Raw genomic sequence first — 12,405 nt, forward strand, 5'->3', positions numbered from 1 at the left:
CCGCTGACCGGGTCATCCTTGTCCCGAGGCAAGACAAAGGTCAGGAGGTGAGGGGTGAACTCTGGTGTAACTGCATATATTAGCTTGGCCTTGCAGCCCTCGTGTCCACTCTTACTCCCTGGAGAGGTGCAATTGTCTTATTTTTATATGTAATATCAGTAAAAATTGATTTGCATGACAAATTCCAGCATGGACACCTGTTAAAGGTTTAAAACAAACTATAATGTATTCAGTTTTATTCGAGCACTTTAGTTCTCATCTACAACACCTTTTGTTTTGATTAACATTCACTTTGGATCCAGTGACCTTCATATCCAGTGAAAACACGCTAATTGAAAGCTAAACAAAAATATTCCCTGACATGAAATGAATGTGCCTGATGGCCCATATCTCGATATTAAAGCAGACATTAACATGATAAAAACGCATTGTGATACTGGGAACATAACAGTGTTTAAGGGCCGTGTTTACAACCATTTACTTTATGAGATGAGATGTGAATCAGGAAGGAATATTTAGCGTCTCCAACTGCTGGGGCCGCACAGTTTATTGGTTGGCTGAGCTGCAAAAAAAAAAAAAAAAAAAAAAGCGCAGACGTTTTATTGTCTGCTCTCCCGCATGAGTGTTCAAGCTAAATTATCATTTTCTGATGCATATATAGGGGTAGTAAAAGACGCAACAACTCCCGATCGTGATGTTTCTACATCCCATTAACGTGCAGTTACAGATGCACGCAAATGTTCCCAGATTTGTGTCTCAAATAGATTGATCATCACGGATCAATATGAGCGATCAATAAATCTATCAGTCAATTGTGGCATTTTAATCTTACCGTGGACAGAGGATAATGAAAACCTTAAAAACAGTGCAAAATATACAACAGGAAATCAGCACTTAAGCTTCGTTAAATTAGTCTCAATACTATCAAACACATCACGTTAAAGATGCACTCGCTCTACAACAGGTGCATGTGCTTCTTTCCTCAAATGTGGGCTGCCAAAGACAAACAGCTTTAATAGAAATCTGCATTATTCTGGACTATAATTGTTTGAAGCAGCAGCATTGTGATATTAAAATAAATTTGCAGAAATGACTGAAAATGGTGTAAAAAAAAAAAAAAAAAAAAGTAATTACATTGGATTGTCTTTCAGTGTTGGCGTACAAACCTTAAATAAATAAAGAATAATAATTTGTGTTATTTTAGACAAAACTGCGGAGCACGTGTCCAGTTGAATATATTAAAGTACTGTCAGTTCCTGAATAAATTGTCTAAAATAAATAAACAAATAGTCCTCCAGAGTTTCTATGGACAATTAATATAACTTTGTATCTTCGTTTACATTGTGTAGATAGGAGCGCAATGGAATGACTTGAATTTTAATATTCAAATCAGAGCGCCAGTCTGAAGCCGGGGAGAATGACAAATCGCTTTGACCCGTTCTTGCATGAAGAAACTTGCCTTTGCGCTTCTTGCGATAAGCATCCATCGTGGTAAGCAAATGTAGGTGAGGCCTGATTGAAACCGATGCAAACGCGAATCATAACAAATGCGGGCTGGCGCCCTCGTTGCGTAAGTCATGGCGCAGCTCCACGCGGCTCAGGACTTCGGGGGCAGGTTTTGTGGCGAGGTCGGTCCGAGAAAGGGGCAGGTGTCCAAACTGTCGGCGTGTGAGTGCGCAGCCGCGGGCCCCAGTTTGGAGAGCAGCCCGTCTCGCTGTAATTTCTTCTGCTTCATGCGTCTGTTCTGAAACCAAACTTTCACCTGCGTCTCTCTGAGCTTCAGGGCGCTGGCGACCTCCACCCGCCTGGCCCGCGTCAGGTACTTGTTGAAGTGGAACTCCTTCTCCAGCTCGGTCAGCTGCTTGGTGCTGTAGCTGGTCCTCGGGGGCCCGTTTGCCGTGGGACGGCCATCCGTGCAGATGCTGCGGCTTCCAGCTTCCACACTGAGGCCCGCGCCAACAATACTGAACCCACAGGTCATGTGTATCCTGGCTGGGAAGAGAGATGAAAACAGTCGTCAGCAAGATCAATGTGGCTACCCACAAAAGAAGCACAAAACCTTACTGAATTAAATTATTCTCGCCGAAATCCAGGAAATTACATTAACATTTGTTCCACAGCTAAAACATCTGATATAATAAACGTTGGTCATTTATATGAAGTTATAACTTTTGTATATCCTCAGAAAGTAAATAAAATATTTATCATATCTCTAAACGATTTGTGGCCCAATTCGAGTGATAAAGAGAAATATAAATTGAATAAATAATCACAGATTTGTTTGATACAGGGGCATCAAGCCTAAAATGATATGAAACTGATTTGTAGGAATTGGCCCCGAGCCAGTTCGTTGATTTAAAGTCTTCACTCGGGAGCCATTTTTCTGTCTGTATAACAAAGATGTATTTCACAGACGTATCAACTTTAGCAATAGCCTCCAGGCACATTGCAAAATCTTTGGGTGCTGAACAACAGGAAGATGGGGAACTGCTCCTCATCTACAGATGTGGACATAAAAACAGGAACACCTGCGCAACAGTCAGTCCAAAGCATCAATTGCTGATAAGTAACCAGAGATTTGAGCAGACATCTCTGACTCTGAGAGACTTGAGCGTTTCACATTTATTGCACGCCTGCTATTCTGCATTTCATATTTTAATATGGTCGACTGTAAAGCGTGTTCGTCAAAATGTTCAGCGAGTTCATTAAAACACAGGGGGGGGGGGGGGAACATGCATATTGCAAATATATATGAAAGTAGTCAGAGAAATGTTTGGCGATTCAAAACAACTTCGTAGCATTTACAGTCCATTAACTGTATTCATCAGAATCATTAATTATTTGCCTTTAGGCCTTTCTGTGTCAATGACAGTTTAACAGTTTACAAATCCTTTCAAACACTGCATTAATGACAAATGTCCCCATTTTTGTCCTCTGAGGTTTCTGGGTTACACATTAAAGTATCATCTATGCTACTTATGTGCAATGAATGACAGGAACCGCAGCTATATCTTGATTTTTTCACTGCTGACATTGTGGCTAGTCGTCAGTGAGCCTTTGCCTCTGAGAAAATGTGCTGCTGCATAATGGAGTCAGTGTGCCAGGTGTAGAGCAATGCCTCCCACCACAATTCATAGTGAGGAAGGTTAACAGGCCTCCAGCCACTTCGAAAAGCATAGCAGATGGAAAGGTCAGTTATAGGATAAATGTCAACATCTGTGTTTTAAGAAAATGAATGTGAAGGTAACTGAGCTAGAGAATTAGAGGGCAGCGAATATGAAGAACCAATAGAGAGAAACTGTACGTAATTAAGAACTTCAGCTTTCAGGAGTGCAAATCACATGCACATTCTGATTAATGGCTCCAAAGATAATAGAATTGATGCCGGCCAGAAGGCATAAAAGAATCAAACTAAATATTTGAGGAATGACTTGCACACTTAAAAATAGCCAGCCAGCAAAGGCAATGGAAGGGCCTTCCAAGCCAAGGAGAGGGAAGAAGAAAGGGGATAGATCAATACACATTGCCTCAGTCATCTGGGCATTCAGCCCACAGTAATTCAGGTGCTGTCAAAGCATAATTGAAGAATGACGCACTGGGAGTATATACACTGAGCCAGGAGATCAGGTTACAGCAGGTCTGTGGAGGCCTTTCAACATGGAAGAATACGCAAGGCTTTGTTTTGTGCCAAAACCAATACAGCCTCCAGAGGAAAGCATACTTTCACTAATGACTCTTTTACAAGTTACACAGTAGTGCTAATGAGTTACTCCTACAGATGATCTCCTTCAGAGACATATAGAAAGAGGTTACAGAGATGCTAACAATACTGCGAGGAGACGTCTGTGTGCCTGGGTGGGTGTGAGTAAATGGCTTTCTTAAGTGCACGGATTAGATGAGTGGCTAATGTGTTTGGTGGATAAAGGACCAATCAAAGGTGTGGTCGGTACCTTCTACCTCCCTCACTTTGGCTTCATCAGACGGATGTTATCTACTAAAATCTAAATTGTGAACATGCAGGAGCATCATCAAAAGTAGTCCTCCTTTCTTTTTCTTTTTTTTGGCTTCTTACAACAAATCAGTTCATGCCACTTCATTTTCCTTCTCTTGCAGCAGCATGATTAGAAACATGTTTATCCAGGTGTTAGAATGCACATCATTACCCACTATTATGAATTTTAATTTTGTAGTTGTTGATTTGTTGGTACTGCTGACCTGTCCAAAATGAGCTGGGATAATCTCCAGCACCCTGTGACCCTGTTCAGGATAAAGCAGGTATAGATAATGGATGGATGCTTTGTAAGTTTGTTCCATTATGTAATACTGAAATCAAGGTGTCTGCAAAATGCACCTTATTTTACACAGTGATCTGAATTTGGAGCAAGTTGATGCTCAACAGCTACAAATTATTTTGTGTTTGTTGCATCCTGCTACTATGCAGTAAATGTAAAATGTGTTGATGTCACCTTTTGGGCATATCAATGATGTTAATAAGCAGCATCAGAAGTTATGTCCACCTTATTTTACCCTCCCATCTGAATTTAACAACAGTTTTGTTTTTGTTGCATCCCTTGTAGAGGAGTTTTGTACCTTTTACCACAAACAGTTTGTAATAAAGTTGCATCTTTGGTCACTGAACATTTGGGTCAGCAGCACCCTCACAGCAGAGATTACACTGTTAAAAAAAAAAAAAAAAAGAAGAAAAAAAGTAGACTGGACCACCGCTGCTGTAAATCTTCTTCCATATAAAATGTATGAAACCCTACCCAAGTACAGTCGCCAGTCAGTCAAGTGACATTATTGATCAAATGAAGGATCTATATAAGAAACTATCACACAGGATTGATAGGCATTTTTCACATTAGCAGGCTATTGGTATTTTTTAAGCCTGGGATATGTATTCTTCTGTGGGCTCTCTGCCCAGGACTCATCAGTCAGTGAAATGATGATCTGTGACAGCAATTATGTTAAAAAGGTGGACACATGTAAAGGTGCTGCAAACTGAAATCAATACACAAGGGCTTTCATTATAAACAGACAACTAATCAATACTCTTGGAGCACTCCAGCTTACAAGAGTAAGTTTTACTCAACTTCCTGTGAGTCTCGACAGGCAGTGGTCTGTTGCATTATTCAAAGTCTACTGGTTAGTATAAGGGCAAGGGTAAATAATTGATCAGTTTCTGGGTTGAATATACACTGAGGCTAAGCAGGCCTTTCTCTGTGCTTCACCCTCCTTCTGTGTACAGTAAACCCGGCTTGTAACAGTAGGTGGAGCAAAGATGTCAAACAACCTAACAGACGGACATTAACATGAAACCGTTAAGCAAACAGAGCCCTCATGTGCATATTCAAACTTGGCGTCCAGTAAACAGTTACAGGCTGCCTTTCAAACGTGTAGATTTGCTTTTTAAGAGGGACAAATCTTTTTTTCAACTCAACTTTTGTTTGTTGGTGACGGCGGAAATTGTGCACAGTGACGCACAAAGTACGTCAGCTATTTTTTTCTTTTTTCCAGCGCAAAGACAAAAGTTCGACCAAACTTTGTCAACTATGAATGAAAGTTATCCAAAGCCTATGATTAAAAGTAATTCGCCCTCAATATATATATGTGTTTAGGTTGCTTTATCCCGCTCTTGAGCTCTATATCGAACGACAAAAAACTTACCCGCCCGCTGCTGACTCTTTTTCACTTTCATCCACTCAAAAGTTGTACTCCTTTCTTCCGTATCTGCTCCGTTACAGTCCGAGCCGGCTGAACTTCCCACGGCGACGGGGCCACTGTGGGAGTAGATTTGAAATTTCTCTGGAAGTGACCCAAAACCGCAGCATCGCGTCTCGTTATTTGACGCTCGGTATCCGCGTCCCGGAGAGCCCAGCCCCTGCGCCCTGCACCGCCAGGGGACACGGGACGAGTGGGGGCAGGCCGGTGTCGAGAAGCCCTCGAGAGTCTCACACTGTGGCGGAGGAGAAGGAGGAGGGCTGCCCGAAGAGGTGCACAGAGTCTGATGCAGAGGATAAAATCCTGCAACTTCCACCTCCAGTTTCCCCTGCTCATCACGACTGCCGACTTGAGGATGAAACCTGCCGTCCAGGTCCCGGTTTATGACCTCTTTTGCTCGGCAGCAGCCCATGAACAGAGGGCTAGTCTCATCCTCAGCCGTTAACTCCTGATAGGAAGTCATTATCACCTTTCCCCCTGCATAATCATTGGACGGGGTTGCACTTCATGCCCGGCCTCTCATGCATCCAGCAACGCATGGTCAGACGGCTGGACGACCGTGGGGACATTCCTCAGAGGAGAAGCAGCGGTCCTTGATTGATGGAGATGACGTGCCCTCCTGGTCTCGGCCAATAGCTGGACATCTCTGTCATCAGAGAGGCCAACACTGATTAAGCCTAGCAAGCAAGTTGTGAAATTCACCTCAGGTCAACATTTTAGTGGAGCAAAACAAGCAGCCCATAGCAAAAAAAACTAGAAACATCCTTACAAAGCAGCAGGGACGTTCATCATGACCACACACAGGGCCCTCACAGGGCCTCGCACCTTTCCAGATAGGTAGGCTGTCACGTGTGAGTTTGTGCCCTTTAGGGAAAGCATGTTTTAGGTCAAATTCTAGTATACAAATTATTTTTCAAGACAACAATGAAACTTGTTTTCCCCCAAAGCTAAATTAACATAATACAGGCCTACATTGATGTAGCTAATGGCTTATGCAAATTTGTGATGAGTTCTTGAAAAACCAAGGCCCTCTTTAGCAAAGGGCTTAGGTCATGTGAAAGGCACACTTAATGGGTTCAGAGGTCGTGACAGCTGGCATTTAGAAGTTCAGTGGCAGCAGATTTGTAATTAGCCTCGAACAAATACAAAAATGACTCCAAACGAAGATCAAGAAGTTGTAGTTGTAGTTGACGGAGAGGACATGTTCATCTCGGGTTAAACTTGCTCCTCAGATGGATTAGCTACTCCCGTCACCAAAAAATAGAGTGGGCTTGTGTGTACTTCTGAAACGGAGCTGAAAAATGTTATTTTTTTTTTTTAGGTCTGTACTTTTTGTGCGTTTACTCAGAGGTGAAAAACTGTGACACTTTCCATGATTGTGCAAACAGGGAAGTTGCAGGAGTGGCTTAAACAAACAAAAATGTTTTCCCATAAAACAGTTGAATAAAATACATCCACATCGGGGACTGTTGAGCACACTGTCCTAAAAATAACATGCAGACAGTCCAACTGGTTTGTCTGGTGCAGCAGCAGATATACAGGAAGAGAGCCAGCAGCTCACAATTTAAATCTCCATTTCAGAAATGAAAGGCGCTCCACACAGCAGCACAAGTTTTTTTTTTTTTTTTTTTTTTTTCTTCTTTCTTTCTTTCTTTCTTTCTTTCTTTCCAGAAGTCTGGTGACCTACTTTCAAATACACACATCACTGTGTGATGCTCAGCCTGCTCTGCATACATTTAATTTATGGGAATTCAACCAGCTAAAAATAATCTGATGTGCCAGTGTTAACATCTTAATTAAATTTCCAAACCCTTAATTATTTTATTTTTGATGTAGTGAAGAGAAGGCGTCTCATATTTCTCAGAAATTCAGTAATTGTAAAATAACAAAGAAACATTAAATGTAACTTATCAGTCTGTTTTATTTGAAACTCAGACTTCTGTCATGTTTCATATGATTGTCTTTAAAACATTTAATTGATCACTGAAGACAAGCAATAATGCTGGCATTATTTTGAAAAGATTTTACTTAATACAATTGTTATTTTTTTATTTTGTTGGCATAATTAATTTTTCCCATTCTCTATTCACAGATAAATTGGCAAAAAAAGTATTAATAGAATTAATGAATAGAATAATTGAATATAAAAAAGATAAATATACTGCCTAAAAACAACTCCATACCTACATTATTATTATTATTGATTTTTAATATTATAATTATTATTATTGTTGTTAATTCATCAGAAAACAGTAGGAAACAACCATCCGTCACATTTAATTAAAACCTAAAGCTAAACCTACTATCTGCCTTCTTCCTTATCGCTTTATTTAAACAATATTTCCTATGTCTTTTAAGTCTGCAGTAATTACGAAATAATTCAGCGTAATGAACAACTTCTAACTGCATTCTTACAACACAGAAATATGGTCCCAGCTGTGGGAGTTAATGGGATTCTACAGGCAGCGATGTGCTGAATGACTGAGTGCAATATATCCCTTCTCTCCATGCATTTGCATGGTGCACTGATCCATCTTCATGTCAGCTCGGAGGTTACTCAGGGTTCACACGCTAGCTTGTTTCTCTCCTCCACACTCAATAAATAAATCTCTGCAGCTTTCTGTTTACCGCCTGAATATAAATTTGTTTGCAGTCGATCGCAGACCTGTGCGGAGGTATTAGAAATTGTATTTCTGTAATGGCTTTCAGCAGAGGGAGGAGGGGTGGGGGGTGGGGGGGGGCTGGGAAGGGGTTGCAGAGAGGGGAAAAGAAGACGAAGAAGAGGAGAAAAAAAAAACCAAACAGGTGTGAGCAATCTCTGCCATTCCATTTGCAAACGAATGTTAAGAAATGCAGCAGCCTTAGCCTATTAAAGCCCTCGGACGCATTCAGATTACATTTAAAAGCGAGTAACCTTTTGATGTTGTAGGACAACAACAGCAGTCCGTGTTTGTTCCTCGAAGTGCCATATGTTTGATTAGCATATTTGAGGTGTTGTTCCACATCACTGCCCAGTGCAACAGAAGTTACATTATCACATTCAGAACAACAAACAAGTGATCTGTGGCTGAGGCTCCTTCCTCTGCACAGCTTGTGTCCCCTAAACCACAAATTCTGCACCAGATTCGGAACGAGGATAATCTCACAATTTAGTTGAAATGGATCCTACGCATACGTTTCTGAATTTGATTCCCCTCAAACCAAACCATGCACTCTCACACACAGAGCAGAAGTGTGAATATTCTGCCCCCAAACCTCTGGAACATCCTCTTAAAACTGAGCGCATGCATTTTTCATCATGACCACCATCATCTCTATTGTTTTGACTGGAGGTGAGGTAAACATGGCAGCACTTGGGTGGCTGTGTCAGGAGGGAGGAGGAGGGAGAGGATATTGACTGATGCTAATTTGTTTTGCGTCTATGCTCTGATGTGTGTCAATAGGCAGTCAAGGCCCAAGGATCAGCGCGGCCGTGCTCGGATTACCTCCTCGGTTCGGACTGAACCCTCATCCTGCCGCTGCTGACACCAGACCCCTGTCAAGACTCGCAACACTGTCAACCCTCATTATATGTCACAGCTCTTGACCCTCACAAGACTGGGAATTAACCAGCGCTGACAGACGACCGTCACCACCAGCCAGACAGGTCACTGCTGTTAATGCAGTTCCAAGAGGGTAAGATGACAGTCATGTATGCCATGTTTATGGTGTGAGGGCTCATCAGGCATCATGATAGAGCTGTAATATGGCAGAGGGACAAAGACAGATAATGGAAGAGGGGGAAAAAAAAGTGAAATAGAGAGAAAGGGTCTGAGCAGGGCTGAAGAAGAAGCAGACATTGACCGGTTGAAAGATGGCTATATATATGATTGATAGAGCATGTCAGCTTTTTTTTTCCAAATATTGACATTTTTGAAAAATTGTGATGTCAGAAGTAAGGTTTAGCCTAGTGTATACCCAGCCCACACACAATCCAGAGAACACCACAAAAGAATCCAACCACTCGCTGTGTGAAATTCCAATAATTGTCCTTGCTTCATCATTGAATTGCAGGAAATCTGTCACAGTGCATGACCCATAATCATAAATCCAATGCAACTACTGTGCAAATGGCCGGGGACATTACAGATAACTGCATTCTGCACAGGCTCAACAGTGTGACAATGAAGCAATACCTTGCTAATACCAGGACTTTTCAACAATAGCCCGTAGTATGTGTTGCAGTGCTTCACAGCTTCAGTGAGCCAAGAGGCTTCGAGTCGGCAGAATCCCAAACATCATGACAACAAGCCATCAGTCATCTTCCCCCCAAGCTGCTGCGCACACTCGTGTGTTTCCGGAGTTCTTACTGTGGGAACTGAGCGGGGTTAAACATGAAACAGGAGGAAATGTTCATCATTGCAACACGCTCTGTAATATTCTCCCTCGTACAGTATTGTTTTCGCTGCAGGGAAAGAGGAGGAGTTGTTATTTATATATTTATTCCTTTTTGCTTAAACATCCCCTGCTTGTTCACAATGCAGATCAGTAGTCTGCTGTGCATGCTAATCGTGGTTAATAGTAAAATGCTGATAGAGTAATGACACTGTTTTAGTAAATCACTAATCTTCTGTTTAGGTTGAAGAAGGATTATTCCTGTCATCAAAAAAAGAGAAAAATTATAAATCATTGGAAATTTTAAAACGTAAAAGTTTATATAGATCAGGTAGAGGATATTTACAATATCCAAATAGCAGTTTAAAGTCTTTTATTTCCTAAAAAGCAGCTGTAAGGCAGTTAAAATAATTTTGTTTCTCAGTCTGACAATAACATGTAATCTGTGGAGTTTGTTATTGCTCCGCATTGTGATGTTTTTTTACACGTAGAAAACTAAACAACCAAGATACTTTTTTTTTTTTTAAGAGCTCAACTGTTCCATCAAGAGGATTCTCTTGGATCTTTTTGTTCGCATTTCCTTAAGCCTGAAATATTTGCAATATATGTTAACTGGGTGGGATCTTTAATGTTTCGCCAGCATAGCTCAGGTTTAATGACTGGCCCACAAGGAAAAATAAAAACCCAGTATTATTACCGTTTCAGAAATATTCTGTTTTAACAACTTAAAGTTCAACAAAGATTATTAATGCAATCGATGTAAGAAAAAGGTCAGAGTTTTGTGAAATGTCATGCATTTAACCTTCTGTTAAACTGAAATTAGCTTTACGTCCTCATTGTTTAATGTCGTACATTAAAAACAATTATATTTGCAAAACTTAACAAACATTTTTCTTCTTGGAAAAACTTGTTTTTCCCTATCTAAATCCAACATGTAGAGATTTATTGAAGTGGTAACTCTCCCAGCTCGACTTGTCCTATTGATGTAGGTGATAAAATATGAATATAACTATAAAGAATTGATATTAAACTAAAAGAGGGAAATGTTTCAGGCTTTATATGCTATATGCATGAATTAATATGCACCCAGTTGCCAGTTTATTAGACACGCTGAGTGAAAACTAATGCAGTCTAACACAATAGTACATATACTTTCAAGCTTATCTACTGTTTGCTCCATTATGTCAAAACTGCTTTACAGAGGTTTTGATTTTGATTTTAAAAGCTGCAGTTTGTACTGCTGTTAATAATGTTATACTGAAAGGTGTTTCTAATATTTAGTCTACCCTCTCTCACATAAATGAGGTGCACAATAAATCAACACTCCCATGAAACATAAAAGAAAATGAAAAACTAAAACTTTGAAGTGGGATTCAGTGCAGGACTGTTTTATTAGACTTTAGACATTATTTTATTGTTTGTGTAATTTAGATGTATCTAATAAGCTTGCAACTGAGTGCATATGTTACTTTTGTTTTACTTAAAGTTATGGCAAACAAAAGCCCAGACACAGTTAGACCTCCCATGCAATTGTAAAGGTTTCAAGTCCTACATGAACGCATCATCAATGATGAACAGCAAGTTCAAAACAGAAATTTACTGACTCAAATGCAGTATCTGCATATAACAGTACAGTCGAGTCAAAGATATAAATGAGAAAATTAACTGTATTTAGCCACAGATGGATCTCTGCAACAACAAAAAATATATGTCTGTAGTGACCTTCTAAAACTTCACATCAGTTTAAAATCATGTTTTCAGATAATTCTTCCAATCAAAACATCAGAATTTGAAGTTTAATTAAAATATTCAGTGTCAAAACACCAGTATATATTTGCAGTATATGTACATGCCAGAGGGATGTCAGGGGACTTTCTTTTTTCTTTTTTTTTTCATCCCACACTTCTTTGTAATGTAAGAACAATCAAAAGAAAGTGTGCATTGATTAGATTGTGTGTGATGAAGCCATTGGGTGTTATATAATTCTTGGTGATCGATAATGGTCAACATGTGACATTTAGCAGGGTGACTGTTGTGATTACAAGTTCATTCATTTGATCGTTGCTCTTTAGAGGGAAACGTGAGCTCCAGCCGGTGACTCCCTCACTGCCCACCGAGCCGCTCGCCACAGCCGAGACAGTTTCATCACCAACTTACCTTTTTATTGTCACCGATCATCCCTAACTGGGAAGCATTTAAAATGTCATTGATCTTGATAATGCTGTGCCGTAATATGACAGTAACAGTTGTATGAGATTCAGGAAGTCAAATTTCCAAGATTGATGAGTCGTAGCAGTTGAGTTATAATCC

General features: G+C 40.3%; 1 protein-coding gene across 1 annotated transcript; it reads right to left on the reverse strand.

The window, feature by feature from the left end:
- Window positions 1-509: 509 nt before the first annotated feature.
- hoxc1a (homeobox C1a) lies at window positions 510-6,184 on the reverse strand. The gene is made up of 2 exons (XM_069689169.1): window positions 5,668-6,184; window positions 510-1,992 (listed from the first exon to the last, which is right to left on the reverse strand). Exons 1-2 carry the CDS (start codon window positions 6,182-6,184, stop codon window positions 1,598-1,600), a joined length of 912 nt encoding a protein of 303 aa, XP_069545270.1. The 3' UTR covers window positions 510-1,597.
- Window positions 6,185-12,405: the final 6,221 nt, after the last annotated feature.

The sequence above is a fragment of the Brachyistius frenatus genome, unplaced genomic scaffold (genome assembly GCF_029030835.1).
Source record: "Brachyistius frenatus isolate BFR_SWC_R1_liver_20210118 unplaced genomic scaffold, ASM2903083v1 Contig_6, whole genome shotgun sequence".
Taxonomy (NCBI): Eukaryota; Metazoa; Chordata; class Actinopteri; family Embiotocidae; genus Brachyistius; species Brachyistius frenatus.

Bases quoted from the DNA above. Each gene is read 5' to 3' on its own strand.
- hoxc1a (XM_069689169.1), bottom strand. From the start codon at position 6,184: ATGACTTCCTATCAGGAGTTAACGGCTGAGGATGAGACTAGCCCTCTG. The intron at 1,993-5,667 runs GTAAGTTTTTTG...CTCTCTTCCCAG, and splicing joins AAAGAGTCAGCAGCGGGCGG to CCAGGATACACATGACCTGT.